We start from the raw sequence: 20,194 nt of genomic DNA, 5'->3' as shown, positions 1-20,194 counted from the left end.
AAAGAGCCTTGAAACCTGAATAATAAATGTATCTTAATATGACACCTATTCCAGTTTTAAAATGCAGTGTCAATGGCAAAACGTACAATGCAAGGTATGTATTTCAAAATATTAAATAAATGATAGACATTAAATTAAACAAATACTTATGTTGATGTTTTGTAAATCGTATACAACACTGTAGGGTTAATGGTCGGTGGGTTTTTCCTTTTTCTACTCTATCTGTTGTTCTGTAATTAAAATAGTTAGGCTCACCTCCAGCTTCACAAATCTCCCCACTCCACTTTAACTCCACCTCTTCTATAATCTTATTGGTTAGCCAATGGAAAAGCCCATCCTGGTTCGATTGCACTGGCCAATCAAAACGCTCAATGTCAAATGGAGCCTTCCACAGTTCACGCCCACATGCACCACTCGCCATTCGCAATGGATGCTGGGGAATTTAGTTCTCTCGCATTATATTAAAACGGACTGCAACGTGACAGCGAACTACAACCTGCACATCCTCCTCTAAGGAGACGTTCACAGACTTCAGTTTGACAGCAAGACGAAGAAGCAAAAGATAAAACTAATAAGCTTTTGTGTACTTCACAGTACGGGACAAGAGGACAGTCATCATTATGGTATGTAAATGCATGTTTTTGACAAAACAAATATTTAATTTGACAGTTTATAACTAGCTTTGTACACAGGCTGGATGCAAGAAAAAAACGTCAGCTAACGCTTCTTTCCCCGATAAGGAAACCAACTTTAGCCAATAATAGTAATCCTGGCTCTTGTTTATGAGCTTAGTGGGCTAAGAGACCATGGAGCTAAATAGCTGGGTAGTTTTGTTCAACCGGAACAAGTTGAACGAGATGTTGTTATAATAAAAACCGGAACCGCTAGTTCACGCTTAGTGAGGACATTTAGCCGATTGGGAATGAGACGTCTGGGTAGCTTGGTCATTAATGCCCCCCAATTATTCCGCACAATGTGGTGTGACGTCTCTCCGTTCAAATTAAAAACCACCTCTGCTTTGCTGTGCACCTCATCCATTCAGGGAGACAGAATTTGCAATGGGACGGACAGCAGCAAAAAGGCGTTGTTATCGGACCCTCGGTTGTTTGAAGCCCAGTTTGACGAGCTGGTGACGGAGCTTTCAGAGAGGGACTTATCTGACCCGGCGCTGGCTGACGCTCTCAGCAGGTTAAGAGAGGTATGTATGGTGTCTTGCTTTGTTACCTCTGAAAGGTGCAACACTGCTATTTCATTTTGATCCTACCTGGGCTTCTTTTTTTCTTAGGTGTTGGTGTACAATTCCCCTGGAGGCAAGAGGAACCGAGGCCTCTCTGTGATTGGCTCACTGAGGGAGCTACTCCCGCCCACTGACCTAACACAGGAGACCGTGCAGAGGGCCCTGGTAGTGGGATGGTGCATTGAGCTGGTAAATACAGGTTTTGTGTTTTCTTATAATGAACCTACAATAAACAAGTACATTTAGGATGTACACAGAAAAAAACTAAATAAGCAAAGATGCAATGAAAAACAGGACTTTTCAAAACATAAAAGTGCATCAGAAGTAATTCACATAAAGGAGATCCTGTGGTGCTGCACTATGTGTAGGCTTTTGTGTATCAGTTCATGGTCAGGTATCTTCTATCTTGACAAGTGTAAGTAAAAGAGGGCGAGCAAAAGAGAACTGTTGTAAGAAATATTGAATAAAATAGTGGTTCTTTACACCTCAAACCACTGAATTTCCACTAGATTTTCTTGAGCTCTACATGATCAATGTTACAGAGTTGTGGGGGGGGTTATGTGCTGCCTAGTGTGTCATTAAAGCTCACAAGCACTGACACAAACTGACTGCTGTGATGACACTTTGGCAGGGTGTTACGTGCTCTCAGTCATTAGGAAAGTGTTACGACTGTGTCTCTGTTGCTCACAGCTTCAGGCATTTTTCCTGGTGGCAGATGATATGATGGATGGATCTGTGACTCGGAGAGGACAACCCTGCTGGTACAAAAAGGTGAGGCTTTATATATTCCACAAAAAGATACTTATATGCCTTGTTTGGTGAAATGTGATCATTCATTTTCCACTTTTAATGGTGTGCTCAGTAACTCAGGTGAATCATGTGTGTTTGTTTTTAAGGATGGGATTGGTCTGGACGCCATCAATGATTCATTTCTCTTGGAATCGTCAATCTACAGACTGCTGCGCAGACATTGCAGGGAGCAACCCTACTACGTCCATTTACTTGAGCTATTTACTGAGGTACTACACGTCCTGATTGATTAAACACACTTACACATTGACACATTGTCCTTACTGCATCTTACTGCTGTTTCAGACATCTTTCCAGACCGAGCTCGGTCAAGCTCTGGACCTCATGACAGCCCCTCCTGGTCAGATTGACCTCAGCAGATTTACAATGGAAAGGTATTGAAGAGAAATCTGTAAATAAATGTTCAGAGAAGGATTTTGCTTCCAAAAGCAAATGTGTATATTTGATTATGTTCTTGTTCTTCAGGTACAAAGCTATTGTAAAATACAAGACTGCATTTTACTCATTTTATCTCCCAGTGGCAGCTTCAATGTACATGGTGAGTTTGTTTCTTTACTTTTGTCATGTGTACAAATGAAACAAAGTAATACCAATCAAATATTTTTCTTAACTACTTCACCTTATTTTTTAGGCAGGAATTGAGAGTGAAGAGGAACACAATAATGCCAAACACATCCTACTTGAGATGGGAGAGTTCTTTCAAATACAGGTAATTCCTTAAACACGTCGTACCTCTTTCCCGTCACATATTGAATCATATGCTGCAGACTATTCAGTGTTAATAACCACCCAATGTGTATCATTTGTAGGATGACTACTTGGACTGTTACGGAGACCCTGCTGTGACAGGAAAGATTGGTACTGACATCCAGGATAACAAATGCAGCTGGCTGGTTGTGACGGCCCTCGAAATTATGAATGCCAAGCAGAGAGCAGAGCTGGAGGTGGGACTTCAGATAACAACCCTATCTCTTTAACACTTACTGTATATGTATCCAATTAACATGGCTGCAAACTTCGGACGAATAGGATTGCAGGGAATGTGTTGCTAGCACATTTTTAAAGTATGGTATTACAATATAATTTAGGCCTACTGTCAGCCAAGTCTCATAACATAAAAACAAGTCATAATACACAATTCAACATTTAAAACAGAAACAGAATTGCTTCTCTGCAAAATATCTTAAATATGTATTAAAAATTGCCTAATTTAAAACATGATTTATTCTAATAATGTGCTAGAACAGAGAAACTTATGTTTTCTATGGTTCTGATCATTGAAGTCTTCCCTGTGAGATGTTGCCTCGACTCCAAAAAATGATATCAATGTTGCTTTCTTGAAGATTAGCAAAACTTAAAACTGTCTTCTTCTCCTCTTGTAGTCATGTTACGCCCGTCATGATGATGCCTGTGTGGAACAGGTCAAAGCTTTGTACAACACCCTGCAAATGCCAGCTTTGTACCACAAATATGAGGAAGAGAGCTACCAGCGGCTACAGAAACTCATTGCATGTCACGCTCAAAATCTTCCTCACTCAGTCTTCCTCAACTTTGCTCAGAAAATATACAAGAGGAACAAGTGAGAGGTCAAACAGTTTCAGATTCATCTGCCTGGTTCCATTTTGGCTTTCTTCATGACGCACAGATCAACTCCTCGCCATTATTAAAGACGGGTTGTCAAGGACAAGACTGACTCCAAACAGCATGACCCCAACAGTTTCTTATTTTGTAGATATCTGCTTGTGACTGTCATTAAACAGCCTGCCTCTTTTGATCCGTGCTACCTATTTATTGAACACAATCCATAATCAACATTATGTCTGCTTGTTTCCCCATTGAAGAAATGTGACTGAAATGATTCACATATGCTCTAGCATTCATAGTAGTGTGCACTGTTGAGTACAGAGCAGGTAGGGAAACATAACAGAGAGTAGAAACAGTTTTTATTATTTAAAAACAAATGTATTAATTGATTAGGGACTACAGCTAATGGTAAATATAGCAGATGCATACTGTCAAAGGGTATCTTTATAATTCCATATATTTTTATATTGCTGCTGTAAAGTCTGTACTGGCCTGAATGTTATTTCTTTAAATAAATAATGTGAAGAATACATTTCTTTCTATTACATGTTTTTGATGTTTGTAAAGCAGAATAATAATGTGCAATACTTAAAATATACTGTTTTGGCTATTGATTAGTTGTTTCAGTCATTTATTAAACAAAAATGATAACATTTTCTCACGTATTATAACTAAATTGAATAATGAGGCTCAGGTGTAATATAATGGGCGTTTTTGACAATTTAATATTATTAATTTATCAAGAAGCTAGTTAATACATTAGCAGATGATAATCACGACTAGAAGCAGTAGTTGGTGGTGTGTGAGGAGAATTGTATGTTAGTTAATTTCCTTGAAGGCAGATTAGTAAATGCATGGGTGACCTGCAGATAGGATGATGTAAGAGGCAGATGAGGCTCTTCACCGCAAAACTAATTATTTGAAGGACTTGAAGCTGAAAATGACATAAGATAAATTGAATGTGATGATAAAGCAAGTGATGGGTGGGGTTGGGTTGGAAGGGGGGGCGATAGTTTGCTAGACGCTCGCGAGAAGACAGATGCTGAGGCTGCCGTCGGAGAGAGATTCACTTTCACACGGACTGGGATGTGAGCGAGCGCGACGAGATGGAGACCTTCATCCATCTTTACTTGAATCTGACTGTGAGTTGAGTCGCATTTTGTATTATTCTATATATACGTATCTTTAAAAAATGATATGTTTTCTAATAAACCTACATAGTGTTGTCGGATAAGCGAAACCTACTATTTTCGCACGGAGGCTGCGTAACAAGGGACATGAATTCCGCTATTAACAGTGATATTTAACTCACGGTGTTTAGACATTTATTATTTTTATCATCGGTTTTAACTGGAATCTAAATATTATGTGTAACATTTGAGTAATAGTAGGGGCGAATGGGCCTGTAAGCTATATGAGGGCGATGCGGTTGGAGGTACCCCTCCTCCCCCCCTCCTCCTCCCTGTCTCCATCAGCTCTGTTGGATCGATACATGCATGGGGTAAATACTGTGAACGTGTTAAATTGCGTCTATCATTTGCTGTTTTTTACTTTTATTTCAAGGGTTTGTTGGCTTCAATGTCTATTCCGACAAAGGCCCAGTGTGAGCTTACTAGAGTGATTTATATTCCTCAGTGATGTGAAGGGCACTGTGGAGAAATATATGAGTAATAGCTTCGGTAGATGGGTTTTAAAAAGGCAGACTCAGTGTTGATCATTGCTGCTGCTAGATTATTTCATGCTCCAGTTAAATGTTCAGTCATTGCTTCAGGTACTGTGTTTTTTTTAAACGTTATTTCTTTTGATCTACATCGTAGGCCTCTTGTCAGCTTGTAAGGAAGGACTGGCACAGATGGAGACAGTATTACTCATGATAATCAGTGCTCAGTGGAGCAGTGACAGTTAATAACTGATGAATTAGCTGACATTTATGGGGATTGTTTAATATTTGTGCGAGGGTCTTTTCTGAATTTGAATACCAAGGAAACAACATTGCAAGATAAAGATGCACCTTGAAAAACATTTAGACCTTTTCAAGTATTTTTATGATTGAGCAATTCTCTAGGCATCTGAATGTTTACAAAAACAATTATCTTGTTTTAGAAGACTCCAAAAAGATGCAAATATTCACATTTGAGAAGTTGGAACCAGTGAATATTTGACTTCAAAGATTAATTAGAAATCAACATTGCTGCTGATTCCTTTTCGGTCAATTTTTGGATTTACTATTTGTGTGAGTTTAATTGTTCTCCTTTTGTGTTGATCCTTTTTTTTTTAAAACAGTTTGTGTTCATATGAGTGTTGTTGTATCCTCCCAGGAATTGGGCTGAGATAATTATAAAACAAAAAACCAAAAGCGATCGAGTTTTAATGAAAAGTCCAGATTATGGGTTTAAACTTCAAAGAATTTGGTGAAAACGGTCTTGGTTTGCAGAGAGGAATATTGCTGCTAGTCGTTATTCACTGTGTGTCTCCCCTCCTTTGATGTTACAGGATCTTGGGAGTCAAGCCAAGATGTGACCGTCACGGCGCGTCATTGTTTGGATCCGTCCTGCCTTTTTCCACACTTGTTTCTATAGCAACAAAAATATCAGAGAATACTGAAAAGTCCCTTTCCAACAATGCAGTCCTCTAGCTGCTCCTCTCAGCCTCCAAAGCCGCGGCGCTTTGACATCAGCAGGCGGACCAATACCGTGGCTGGACCAAAGTCTCATGGCCCCGGTTTTCAGAGGGAGGATAAGAACATGAACACGATTGCCGCGTCCTCCCCACGCCGAGCTACTTCTAAAGGCCCCACTACAGCCACCAGGACCAGGGTGGGAGTGCAGCCTCGAGCACCAGTAACCCAGTCCAGGTTTGCCTCACAAAGGTTGAGTCAACAAGGTCCAACCATCTCCAAAACAGCTAAGCCCAAACCCAAGACTCGTGCATCTGTGGCAGCCAAAATTGCACCAGTGGCCGTTCCACCTCCACTTCCCTCCGTTCTCCCTCTTGACACGAACTGCAATGAGCCGAGCCTCCCGTGTTTGTGCTGCGATGGCCGCTCCCCGCAGGACAACAACAGCATGTTTAACCATAACCACAACAACAACAACACCATCTCTATCCGACAACAACTGCAGCTACCCCCTCCTCCCGCCCCATTGCCACAGAGGCAGGATGGGAAAGGAGCCAAGGAGCCGTCTCAGCCTCCATCACAAGCTCAGGCCCAGCTGGAGGCCTCCGCCCGCCCGGCTGCCAGTCTGGAAAACAAAGACAAGAATGCAGACGTAAGGGCTGATCTGGACAACAAGAAAAATGTAAAAGTAGAGGAAGAAGATGACGATGAAGAGAGCAGTGGGGATATTGATATTGATGATGATGAAGATGAGGCTGACAATGATGATGACGACGACGATGATGATGACACCCTGGTTCCCTCGTGCTGTGACGGTCCCCCTTCCTTACTGGAGTTCTCGCTCTCCTCCTCCACCTCCTCGTCCTCCACTTCCATCAGCTCCTGCTCTGATCTGGAGTCTGACTGTGCAGATCAATCCGCCTCCATCTGCTCTTCCCACGACGAAGATAATCTGTCCCTCGCTCTGTCCCCCAAAGAGCACTCTTTCCCACAAGCCCCTGAATGCAAGCCTCCTACGCGTTCACCCCCATCCCTCCCTCTTAACCGCAATCCCTTCATCTTGACATCACACTCCCCAATTCCCCCCTGCTCCCCAGATGAGGGTTACCCCTCTGCCCTGGACTCCCCTTCTCCAGACTACTTAGGAGTCAAAGGTGATTCAGAGGTCACCAAACTAGGTTTGCTTGACTTTCTAGAGTCAGTAGGGGAGTTTGGGAAAATGGAGCGCTTCAGCCAGGTGATCCAAGTGGCCCGTTGGGACCTTGAGGGGGAGCAACACTGGGATGTTCTGCGGGATCGACTAGATCACCTGGACCGCCTGGAGAAGGTGAACAGGGAAGTAAAACTGGCTTACATCGCCAAACTCCACGAGAAGGGATTTGATCTTGGAGATCTTGAGGAGCAAGATCTCTCCGATGTAATGGATGAAATGGGCAACATCGACATTCCCTGGAAGTTGTATAAAAGCAGCAGAGGAGCGATGGGAGACTCTCAGGAGTTTTCAGATGCAGGGGTTGACCTCACGGCTCCTTCAGACTGTGAAGATCCTCTCCTTCCTGATTCCCTCACCTCTTCTCCTGTCGAGCCACCACCTAGACCCCCCAAACCTCCAGCACGGCATGCCAGCGTGAGCTCTGACCTCCACACCTACATCAATATCAGCAGGGAGACGACCTCCATGGCTGTGTCCACCTCTCCCACCCTGTCTACTTTCTCCCCTAACTCCTCGTCTCCCACTTTCACTACTTTTAGGTGTGAGAAACCCCTACCTCCATCTCCACCCTCCATTCCTCCCCTCCCAACTTCTAAACCGGTCCCTTACCTCACTCTTTATACCACCCCTTCTCCGCCTCCATCACTCCCTACCCCAACTCCTCCCATCCCTCCCCCTAGGAAGCGTCACCTTGCCAGGAAGGAGGCACAGCGGCTCACTGCTCTTCAGGCCCAAAAGGAAAGCACCCCTCTTTCCCTCCCTCCACCTACCACGCGTCCCCCGCCTCTGCCTCCCCCGCCAGTTATCTCGATCTCCTCCTCATCTCCCCCTGCAATACCACCTCCACCTCCACCTGTCCTGCCCTCTCCCCCCTCCTTCCATGCACTAGATGTAGAGATTCATAAGCTTTTGATGCTTGCTGGAGTGACCCAAGCTGAGCTTCTCAAACTCAGCCCTGAGCTCAGTGTCTGCGTTGGAGTGTTAGAGGATGAAGGAGATCATGATATCTCATCTAAATGTGTGGAGCCTTATGAGTTCAGACTCAATGAGAGGGATGAGGAGAAGGGTTGTTACAGAGATGGATGGAGCAGCAGAGGCAAGTTAGACGGTGATCGAATAGCTCAAGAAACCAAAAAGAAAGAGGAGAGCACACAAAGAACCACCTCGTTCACTGAAATGGCGAGGAGAAGGAAGCAGAGCTGCGGTCTGACCTCTGACCCCTACTACAGCACTGGTTTTAGCAATACCCATGAAACAAAAGCAAACAATATTAGCTTTGAATCTTTCCGGTATTCTGCAGAGGAGCTAGATTCACCTCCCCCTCCACCTCCTCCTCGTCCTTTACCCCCAATCCCCCCATCTGTGCCATCCCACAAAGTAAGCACTCTTGTGGCTAACTCTGCCCAGCCTGAGCGATTTGATTGGCTCATTGCATTCACACCTGAATGTGAAGGCCCACCAAGGCTTCCACCCCTGGCAATGAGAAAATCTCACATGGAAAGTCAAAAGAAGCTCAGCTCATCAGGGTCATCTCCAGGATCAGCTCCAGGTTTAGCTCCAGGTTCAGCTCCAGGTTCAGCTCCACACGTCACAACTTTCAAAGAGCTGCGTAACCGCAACAAGAGCAACTGCCTGCAAACAAAGGTGATCACTGATCCGGACCCTGACCCAACAGTTATCACTCCAGATGCAGACATCCTATACAACCTGAGGTGGAGAAGGCAGATGGTGGGCGGAGACGGCAACGAATGGGAATACACTTCTCAGGCTCAGGCCTTCTTCATGCAGCCACCACCAGCCCTCACCTCAATGGCCGCTCTGAAGGAAATGCTCCAGAGAGCTGACGAGGAGGGTAGACAACCCGAACTGTGCCCAATACAGAAGATTGGCTGCTCGGTCAGTGACAGCAGCCTGTGGACCACGGGAAGAGAGTGGGAGGTTGAAGGAGTCCAGAGGGAGGAGAAGGAAGTGAAAGAAGTAGAGGAGGAAAAGGTGGAGTTGGAAGTGGAGGTGCGAGGACGAGCTGATGGAGGAAGGACTCTTGAAACCAGAAGTACTGGTGAGTATTATAATCACAATGATGCTAGTGCTAATAAAAGAGGCAGCTGAATGCAATGGTGTAGGGGAGAAGGTGTGTGTGTGTGTGTGTGTGTGTGTGTGTGTGTGTGTGTGTGTGTGTGTGTGTGTGTGTGTGTGTGTGTGTGTGTGTGTGTGTGTGTTTTGTGTGTGTGTGGGAGAAAACAAACACATCAAATTAATCAAAATGAAATTTGAACAACACAAAGAGATAGAGAAAAGACTTGATCGCTTCTCAGTAATGCACAGATTACATCCTTGGTCAGTATGATATATATTAAAAAAGGGAACCAAGGATTGACTTGTTTATTGGAATGATTTAGCTTTTGGAACTAGGGCAACGAGATGAAGGACATGCATCAGTCACAGAAAGGATGATGCGTGATATGATGGATAAATGATGACAAGGGATAAACAGAAAGTGATTGCAGACGTGAAGTGAACAAGACAGTGGAAGTGAAGCTGCAGAGGGATCATAACCGTCAATGAGGGGTGCAGGAATAAAGACAGTGAGGGGAGTGAGGGTAATATGAGGAGAACGAGGAAGTTGGAAACTTTCCAGCCAGCCTTTCCTGTCCTCGTTATCAAAGTGTGATGTCATCACTGCCTTATTTAATTATTCATCTGCTCTTCAGACCAATGAGAGGGAAAATGGAGCACCATTTCACATTTTTTAAATTTATTTTTTTTTACCTTAAACTTCTTTCAGCATTATTTTTTAAATTTCTTTAATATTTTTTCCTCTGCTTCTTCCCTGGTTTTAAATCCCTTCTACTTGGGATGCTTTCCTCTCGTTGTCTATCCTGTCTCGCCCCCCCCCCCCCCCCTTGCTCCCTAGAGTGGCACAGATAGCTAAGATCAAGTTACTTATCTCATGCAGTGCTGCAGTATACTACATAAACACTAAGGATGAGATAGTTTGAAAGGGTGTATGTTCGATTGAAATTGCTCATATTCTTTCCCAATCCCCTATTGTAAGTGTTATAGTAAAACTACCTCTCTGAAGTACTTTTTCTTTCTGGTTATAAATGACGCCGAATTACTAATGACTTTTATGCTGCAGGAGTTTCCCTCTCAAACCTCTGCAACACAAGCCAGAAATAGGTGTGTACACCTTTAAGAGCCCAAGGGGTGGATCTTAGTGCATGGACCAATGGTTGAGAGCTAGTGCCAGAAAAATAGGAAGTATCATGTGTTGGTTGCAGTTCAAAGACAGCTCAAATCTTACCCAGGTATGATTGTTTTTTAGCTGATTTTGTAACTCATAACTTAGCAGTCTGTTACAGGTAAGTGAGAGTAATGAAAGCAGTTGTTGCCACAGTCTCTGAATCTCCATAGAGAGATAGACGGTGAGTGAGCAGGAACGGGCAGAACTCTGCTCTATGTTGACTGACTCAGCATTACACTGTATGTTTTGCTGCTAGAGAAGGGAGGGGTGGTGGGGAAGGAACAAAAGGAGGTAATAAACAGAAAGGCATAGAAGAGAAAGACAGGCATAGAGAGGAAGGTGATCCAGAGGTGATGATGGCACGCACTGCAGTTAAGTTCAAAACACTGCTGTGTTATACTTAATAGCCATAACTCTCAGTATGAAAAGAAAGTGAAAGCAGATGCGGTAAAGAAAACGTCACATTGAAATATGATGGATCTTTGTGATTGATGGAGACGTTTTAATTATGCTGTCATTGGTGAATGAGTGGCTGATTGACATGCTTAGTATTTCTACCGTGCAGCAGCAAAACTGCTCAACAGTTACTCTTTTATGGCCAGGGTATCATTTCCTGTGGCGTGAACTCCTTTTAAATGAAAGTCTGTCGTTATTGCTCTTCATAAATCAACTTCATTGACTCTCATGTGTAACTGTCAATCAACTGTTTTAAATTCTGCATTACTGCATGATGTTACATGATGACGATATCTGCTGGAATACACTCATGAATGTGCATTTTTCTCTCGACAGACACTAACATTTTCTACATCTCTCTCTCCTTCCCATTCCTCTGCCACATGTTTTTCTCTTTTATCTTGATACCCTGTTTTTCTCACTTATCCATCCCATTCTGTTGTTTCCATTGTTTGTCCATTGCTCCGCTTTGCTCCTTCATATCGCTTTGTGCGCCTGCCCTCTCCATCCTGACTCCTGCTCCAATTTTGGGCTTTTTAACCCTTTAAAATAAGCAGTTTCCTCCCCACCACTGTCCATCGCCCAGTCCTCCCAACCCTACTTCCTGCACACTGCCCTCCCTTCCTATCACCCAGGCTACTGTAACACCCAGCCCTCTGCAGATCCCAGACCCCACAGCCATGCAGGCAGGGAGTCCACAGACAAATACTGCAACACACAGTGCCCCCCCACTGCCAGCGCAGCTTGCATCCAGAGAGATGATTCCGGCACTGATATGAGCTTCGGCTTTAACTTTGAATCCCTGGATGATGTTAGTGTAGACTCTCCGTGTGATTATGGGACTATCTTTAACACACAAGGGGACTTTGCCTCTGACTCTCTTTGTAATTTTGACTCCCTATACTGCAGTGACTCAGGCACACACACAAAGTCAGACACGCCTGATAGCGGCACCACAGAGGCTCCAGGTTGCACCACCCCATATAAGAACATAGATGTCATGATGACGTATTCAAACAGTATCATCGCTTTTGATTCGCTGCATTCAGAAAAGCACCCTCACTCTCACACAGACCACCGCAACAAGGCCAGGACGTCCAAAGAGCTTCCTCCTCTCCCTACATATTACCTGTACCACCCTAAAAACTGCCCTTTGCACAGGGGAGCCCCTCCTCGCCTCTCCCCTATTGGTGCCCTCTCCCCTCCCCTGCGCCCGGGAGCTCCCCCTCCAGGCACTGCAGGCTCGCGCCTCAGCTCCCCGCTTTTCCCCCGCTCTCACACCTTGCCTGCCCTCGCTGCTCCCCTCTACTATCCAAACCTTTACCCTCCTATACCGCCAAGGGCGCCCCCCCTTCCCCCAAAACTCTACCAGGCAACTCCGCAGTCACACGTGGCGAGTAAGATTTCTCTCTCTCTTCTCTCTCCCTACGTCTTAAACTCTCTCTCTCTATTTGTCTGACATCTTGCTTGCTAGCACGTCCGTCTGTCTTTCTTACTGTTTGTTCCTGTCTACCGTCTCTGCCCTGGATATAGTGTCCCTAACACTTTTGTCGCGACCCGAGGGATTTGTAGATTTGAAAGAACTGTGGCTGTTTGATGCATCAGAAGGTAGCTCCCTGCAGGTCATCTGATACTTCTTATCTTCACTGTCCTTTCAAATCTGCAAAGGGCCTACAGAGGAGTGACAGCCGATCCTGTCTGGAGTCACTATCATCACTTTCTTTCTTTGTCTTCCTGTCTGTCTGTCTGTCCGTCTGTCTTTGTGTCGGTCTCGTCCGGTCAGTCTCCATGTTGTGTTTGTTTGATGCACGGTGTGTTGAAGTGTAAACATACATGTCATGCCAGGCACAACCCAATTCTCTAGTCAGGGATTCTGTTCATATTGAAATAATCTTTAATTAAGTTAACATTTGTTCCCTGTATGTGTTGATTTAAGGCATTTTAAGTACTTTTTTAAGAATCACTGCATCCTATTCATTAAATGAATGTCTGTATTTATATAACTGGTTTATATAAATCACTTCATATGAACATTACACTCTACACAACACCTGCCCTTTATACATTATATGTTATATTACCTGACGGAGCTTCAACAACTGTTTCCTGCCTAGCTCAGAGGTTTCTCCTGTTTGCTTATATTAAGTATGTATGAGTGTATTTGTTTGAATGCGAGTCAAGATTAATGCATGGGAATCTGTTTATCCCTTTGGCATACAGAAAGTTGTTTTTACAGATACAGATGTTAAAAGCTAATAACAGTAAACCAGTATTTACAGGATGTCCTCACACACTGATTTCCGGCAGTAGTACCATCTGCTTTTATTTGCCTACTCAAATTCTTCTCATTGCTTAATGGCTCCTACTAACACTAATATCCTAGTTTTGGTATTGCTCTTCGTTGTGATTCATCTTTTTTTATCTGTTGAATTTGTATTCTTTTATACAAATTACAGTAAGTAATTGCTCTTCTGATGTCGCTGTCAGCTGTTCGCAGTGTCTCATTCGCCGGCTCTGTTCAGAGGACAGAGGCGTCCTGGATGGGCGAAGATGTGAAGCATCCAATGAGAGGTCTGGGCCTGTCCTCTCTGTGCCTGCAGGAGAAAAAAGGTGTGGCTTTCATCTGTGTTTGTGTTCACCTGTCCCACTGTGTGTCTTTGACCTTGATATCTGTCTATAGCTCCTGCATATAAACTGTAATCTATTGTTCCTCTCTCCAGCTCTGGTCAGTGCGGTCAGTGTGGCAGTGGAAGCCATCTTGGCCCAGTTCAGCTCTTCTCGGACTGTAGTTCAGAAGGTCAGTCATGGCTGAATTTACATCATCAGATTCATTTTCAATAACAAAAACAAGTCGTTTTTTGCTTGTTTAACTATCAATAAGTGTGTCCTTCACTATTGGTAATGAAACGTATTGATTTGTTTATCATTGAAAATACTTTCCCTCCCTTCCTTCTTGTTCTGACTCTACATATTTTGCTCTCTCTCCTCAGTCTCTCTCAGTTAACAAGGTACTAGAATATCTTTAGATAACCCAATCTAGTAGACTTAAGACTGTCTTTATAAACTAACTCCAATCCCCCAAATCATGTCTCATCATATCATAACAACCCACATTGCCCCTGTTTCTCTCCAACCTCCATTCATGTGTCCTATTTCTTCTCTCCTCCCTCTCTCTTGAGTCATCCCTTTCTCTTCCATTCCCTTGTCTCTCCCTATCACCACACGTCACCTTCTTCCTCTCCCTCCCTCTACTCTCCCGTCCTCAGGCTTTATCAGGAGACAGCACTATAAATCCATCCCTGGGCCGTCTGGTGCTGCAGTGCCTCTGCCCTGCACTGCACAGCTTGCTGACCGATGGCTTGAAACCTCATCAGAGTGACCTAATTGCAGGCAGGAGGCCAAATTCAGCCTGGGGTTTGGTCCAGGCATCAACCAAGCCAGGTACTACTCTAAGAATCAAAAGAAAATGAGCATTTATAGACTTGGATACTGAAGAATTGACATGAATTGTGCCTTGCTTTTTCCCCTGGTTGATAATAATAAGCCCTGGGTTTTGTCTGGCTCTCATTTTCCCACACATCCGTCAATACTTGTTGATTTTAGCGTTTGAAATGCTGAAGTGAACAACAGGATGTAAATATCGATTGGCCTACGAGTGCCAAGTTTCTCTGCATTTTTTTTGCTTGCCTCTATAGATTTGTCTGTTGATCCCTCTATCTTTCTCGCTGTCTTTTCATATAAATGTTCTCTTTTTCCTCTCGACTCATTTCAAGGTCCGAAAACACAAGCGTTGTTTAACCTACAAGTTCGAATTGGAGAGCTGCCTCAGCTCAGACAGAGCAAACACAGGTTCAACGCATTCCTTCTTGGCCTACTAAAGTAAGTACTGGGTTTTATCGTCTTTTCTCCTGATATAAGAAGTGGTCAAAGCTGTGGTCAAATATTCAAATTTCATTTTGTATACTGTATTTTAAATGCACCCTCTCTATTTTGTCTTCTAGTACAAAGCTTCTTGATTTCTGGCTGTCTCACCTTCAGTCTTGCAGTGGTAAGTTTCCATTACTTCCGTCTCATTCTTGTGATCATGCATGTGTGTAACACTGATCTCTCTTCCTCTCAGATGTGCTGGAGACATATTACCACCCCAGCTCCATTATGCGTCTGTCGCTGTCCGGCTGCCAACCTCTGTTCGAGGAGCTGCTCCTGGTGCTGCAGCCTCTCAGCCTGCTCACCTTTAACCTCGACCTGCTCTTCCAGCACCATCATTTAGAGGCAGACAGTCACAGTCCAGAGATCCCCAGTCCACCTTCTCAGGATGCAGGAATAAAGCTTTCAAAAGAGGGGTCCCAATCCAAAACAGCAGGCTGCAGATATATTGAAAGCCTCTCAAATGTAGACTTTGGAAGCTCAGAACAACAGGCAGCCAAACACAAATCGTCACCATTGAGTAGCCCAATGAATGGAGGCCCAGGGGAGTCAACACAATGCAGCGCTGCACCCACAAACACTTCGGCCACTCTTATGCAGACAAGTCCTCAGCTGTTGTGGGTGCAGGAGAAGAATATTGGAGACCTGCCCCCTCCTAATGTAGAGGAGGATAGCCTCGCTCAGCAGGCTGGACAGGTACTCACCTTTTATGCTGCTGGCTGTTCAGTGTTTGATGTTAAATATGTTTTGTGTGATCCTTCAGGGCTGACATTTCTGTTAATCATAGGTGATCCAGCAGGGATGGGGGGCTGTGATGCGCTGGGGAGGCAGAGTGAGCCATAACCTGTCTGAGCTGAACCTGAAAAAGGAGGAGATGAGGATGGATCTGCCAGACCTTCATGCACATGCAGAGAGTGACTTCGCTCCGGTCAGCAGTGGTGCTCAGGTTCCCTGGCGTCTGGGGCGGTTCTTTGGAGCCTCTAAAAGCCTCAGCAGCCCACCAGGTCAAACACCACCGACCAGGTTAGCCATTGAATTTATTAAAGCACTCTCCTTTTAAATTATTCTTAAAATGGAGAGAAAGTAATATGTTTAACTTTATGTGATTCCACTCAACCCTCCTGTGCCACTCTCTCTTTTTCTCACTGTTTTTACATCTCTCTCCTCCTATTCGTATCTGTGCAGGCGTCCCTCTCAGTGGTTGGCTCCTGGAGTCACTGCTCTGACCCGAATGGTGAGCAGCAACTCCACCCCAATAATAAGGAGGGCCCCGGAGCCCCAGGTGGAAACTGAACCAGAGTCAGAGAAAGACGTGGAGACACTGGAGATGAATGACAGACCCAGACCACTCAGGTACAGAAGACATCTGGTGACAATGATGGTTATAGAGGGTGGGCTTATGCATTTTGTTGGCTGGGACGCAATGAAAATTATCAGTCGGGAGTGACCTTTTACAAGCTTTAAATATAACTCATTATTTTACTTTTCCATACATTTGGGGTTAAACTCACCATTTCATTAATAGCTTTTTAGAGATCACATCCTACATTTCTGCACAACAAATTTCAATTTAGTTTTAGAGGGGATGACATAAAGCAAAGGGGTGTGGGTCAGATTTGGGGCACTGCAGAAAGGACCCAGCTTCAGTACAGGGCATTACTGCTCTACAAGGTGAACTACATGGATGTCTCTCTAATTTCAATATATATAGTGTAATATCACGCCATAGGCTGTATTTCTCTGGGACTTAAACTAAATATTGATTGGCATAATGGTAAAGCATCTGTTTAGTGTCAAAATAAAAAAGAGAGAATGAAATATGTTTTTATTCACATAAAAAAAAAGAGTTCTTTAGAAATGATATCATTAATATGAGCTTCAAAAATGAAAACCTACCTGAATTTCCTAGGGCGTGAAGTTGCGGTTTGTTTTGGCATTTTTCTTTCTTTTTTTATTGTTCACTTCCCCTTTCAAGAACACCAGTCAGTGTAAGAGACACCAGAATAGCTGCTGCTATATTTTCTGTCTTAAAGATTTTTATTGGTGACTCACAAGATACCCTGCATTGTGACTCATCCAAGATGCAGCTTAATCATATATATATGCATGTATACATATATATATATATGTTGTGGATGACGTTATTGTTTGTGGTGTGTGTATCCTGGTCGGTATATGTAGACCATTTTAGCTGAGAGGTGCTCTGCCGTCTGTCCTCAGGTCGGTGCGGACGCTGTGTGATCACTCTGCTGGAAGAGGTTCGGAGCTCAGCTTCTGCAAAGGGGAGGAACTGGTGGTGTTAGGAGGAGTCGATCAGGACTGGATCCGCTGTCGCCAGGGAGACAAAGAGGGGCTGGTACCTATCGGCTACACCTCCCTCATCATGTGACCTCAGCGCCATTACTGTTGCACTCCATCAATAAGAAAAAACAAGAAAAAAAAATGTTTAGGCGAGTGTTGAGAGGTTATGGTGAGGCTCCACTACTCTGAAAGGGATATTTCACACTTGCTTGGTTCGAGTTTGAGTTGAGTGCAAAACACCATCTGCTCTGCTTTACATGCATCAGGAGCAATCTGCAGCTCTCTCCCTTTATGAACATATGGGAGTTCCCCCCCCCCCCCATCACAATCCATCTAGTTTGGTAGCATTAAACTAATGGATGTTAGCAGCAGGAATGCAGCAGATGGTGTAAAAAAAAACAAGTCAAATTTAGACCATTTCATACTAAAAGACCTTTGATCTTGAAGTGAAGTATCCCTTTCAAATGTATTTTTCTCAATGGCTGCCTTCTGTATCAGCCACTGATCTGAAACTGATCACAGGGCAATCAACTATTCGCAGATTTAAGAGCTTTCAGATCAGCGTCTGCCCGTGGTGAGAAGGCAATCCGACAGCCTGGTAGTAGCCACTTTAACATCTCCAGCTGTAGAGAGTGGCGACTCGCAGGTTGTCTAGAGGAGAAAGCATGTGAGAGTAGAGGGCCATAGCTCCTGTTGCATACTGCGTAGTAATGTAGTGAATTGTAGCTGTTTAGATCTGTGTTCTATTGACCTTTCACCCCTATTGACCTCTCACCTTTATCGCCTGGTTCATGTGTGTTTGACATGTTTCTGCTACTCTATATGACTGTATAAATATACATACAAAATATATATATAAGGGTATATAAAATAAGATTGATATTACCAAGATAGATAGATAGAAAGAAAGATGAACAAGAGAAGGCATATAGTAAACACAAACAGCATCTTAATACTGTGGCCACATTAAAGAAGTTAACGATTCAAATACTTTATCTTTACATCTGCAACTTCACACATACATTAAGTGGTTGTCATACATGCCAAAAAAAGGTATATGTGTTTGTTTTGAGTATGAAATCCAGTATCTTCCCTTGTGTGTGCTTCATCTTTTGCTATTAATGTGACATATTCCTAAACTATTCGATTTATCCTCATACCTTAAACACTGAATGTATTGTAATGTGCCATGAATGCTTTGAGTGAATGCCAGAAAATATCTATCTATCCCACACTGTTATAGAAGAAAATATCAGACAACAGCGATCTGTAGCCTAAGTCAACTCGTCCAAATTGTTATGTCGGAGTAAACATTTCACAACACTTTGCTCAGTTCTTGTTTAACACTATCTGACCTTAAACCTAATGCAGTGAGAACATCGCAGATGTGTGTGACTCATGAATGCTTCTGTAAAGTCTGTAGGTTTGGTGGCTGGTCTTCACCTCATACCTCAGCTTTTGTAATTGTCTTCACCCTCCCCCGCCATGTTTGCTCATCATAATCATTGATATTAATGATAGTGGTAGTACAAGTGGAAGTGGTGTTAGTGTTGATTCTATTGTTGAAACACATTGCTTTGTGTCATATATTTATTAGTTATTCTCTAGATTCTGTATAGATTACTATGCATATGGGTAAATGTACAACTTTTGTTTTAAACTCTTGGTTTTGATTAGATGCTGACACCTAAGGCCTAAAGAAAAAAAAGCTAATATATAAAAGAGATATTAACTGGTCTGGCTGACACTAAAGGACCTCCAATTAATTCAGTAGGAATGTGTCTTTGCTATAGATCAATCAGGGAAAGCTCAGTTCTTCAAAGTTTCCTAGTGTTCATGTGTCAATGCCATGTAGCATGACATCCCGTAGCATTAAGTCGAACCAGTGGTCATAACTCTAACTTATGATCACAATACAATGCCCTCAAACGGATAATACCTAGGTGTTTACAAGAAATAATAATCAGTTGACACATTCAATTCTGTTTATATTTTTTGTTTTATTTATTTTCGAGATTCTGGTCTAAATGCATTTTTTGAAAGCTGTTAAAATTATTGGATGTACTATTTATTTATCTGGAGGTTTCTGAAAGGAAAAGCTCTATCTGACCCATCTAGTGTCTCTCTATCTATCTGGGTTATTTATGTATGCGTGTGGTATTGAGCTTGTGTGTGTGTGAGCGTGCACACATGAAAGCAGAGATGAGTGTGAGCACATCGGTGTGTCTGCACATCCTGCACTTTCACTTGTGTGTGTGTGTGTGTGTGTAACAATGAGATCTGTACCTCCCTCTCCTCCTCTTTCTCTCTCTGGTGTCATGTAGCCCGTAGACATCCCTGTGTCCTACTACTGCATATAGCTCAGTGCCCCTTTAGTGTCAGTCACTGTCCACCTCCTGCATGTGCTTGTTTGTAAATACACCAAATAAAAAGATCAGTATAAACCAAACATGGGCAGCTATTTGAGTCGTAATTTAGCCCTTAAATTTATGTTACAAGTCTTTTTTTTTTATGTTAAGTCGTCATGTATTCGTTGCTATCTGAAATGTGACAGAAAACGACCTGCATTTTAATCGCAAAGCAAGTAGAGAATCTGTAAAACACTTTCAATACACTACACACTAGAGGTGATTTGTATTACTGCTTTGCTCAGATCAAAAAATCCCAGGGTGCCCTCGGATGTGGTGAAGGGCGTGAAGAGGAGAATAAATCTCAGGAGTGAGCTGCAGCCCTCCCCCATCTTGTAACCGTGGGCCTTTTGATAACGTCCTCCATTGTGGGTCATTATGGAGGACAACACTGAGT

At 43.4% G+C, this 20,194-nt stretch overlaps 3 protein-coding genes across 6 annotated transcripts in view; all 3 read left to right on the top strand.

Moving 5' to 3' along the window:
• Nucleotides 1–440: 440 nt before the first annotated feature.
• fdps (farnesyl diphosphate synthase (farnesyl pyrophosphate synthetase, dimethylallyltranstransferase, geranyltranstransferase)) lies at nt 441–4,176 on the top strand. 2 transcript variants are annotated; one of them, XM_063879982.1, is made up of 10 exons: nt 441–623; nt 1,043–1,198; nt 1,286–1,426; nt 1,928–2,008; nt 2,134–2,256; nt 2,333–2,421; nt 2,513–2,585; nt 2,679–2,756; nt 2,857–2,991; nt 3,430–4,176. In XM_063879982.1, the coding sequence occupies exons 1-10, from the start codon at nt 621–623 to the stop codon at nt 3,628–3,630; spliced, it is 1,080 nt and encodes a 359-aa protein (XP_063736052.1). In that variant the 5' UTR covers nt 441–620; the 3' UTR covers nt 3,631–4,176. The 2 variants fall into 2 exon arrangements, with proteins under 2 accessions (XP_063736052.1, XP_063736051.1); XM_063879981.1 differs by lacking the exon at nt 441–623 and having other exon boundaries at nt 674–1,198.
• A 2,782-nt stretch (nt 4,177–6,958) lies between these two features.
• rusc1 (RUN and SH3 domain containing 1) lies at nt 6,959–19,838 on the top strand. The gene is made up of 10 exons (XM_063878591.1): nt 6,959–9,520; nt 13,649–13,771; nt 13,882–13,958; nt 14,428–14,602; nt 14,935–15,040; nt 15,163–15,209; nt 15,282–15,784; nt 15,876–16,111; nt 16,274–16,441; nt 17,309–19,838. The coding sequence occupies exons 1-10, from the start codon at nt 7,468–7,470 to the stop codon at nt 17,475–17,477; spliced, it is 3,657 nt and encodes a 1,218-aa protein (XP_063734661.1). The 5' UTR covers nt 6,959–7,467; the 3' UTR covers nt 17,478–19,838.
• Nucleotides 11,428–20,194, top strand: part of dap3 (death associated protein 3) — a 39,610-nt gene continuing 30,843 nt past the window's right edge. For all 3 annotated transcript variants that reach the window (XM_063878599.1, XM_063878598.1, XM_063878600.1), the window contains exon 1: nt 11,428–11,438. The gene's annotated coding sequence lies outside the window, so the exon portion shown is untranslated. The remainder of the gene's footprint in view (nt 11,439–20,194) is intronic.

The sequence above is a fragment of the Eleginops maclovinus genome, chromosome 3, assembly GCF_036324505.1.
Source record: "Eleginops maclovinus isolate JMC-PN-2008 ecotype Puerto Natales chromosome 3, JC_Emac_rtc_rv5, whole genome shotgun sequence".
NCBI lineage: Eukaryota > Metazoa > Chordata > Actinopteri > Perciformes > Eleginopidae > Eleginops > Eleginops maclovinus.
The sequence above is the reverse complement of the archived record's forward strand: the minus strand, read 5'-3'. Positions and strand labels throughout refer to the sequence as shown.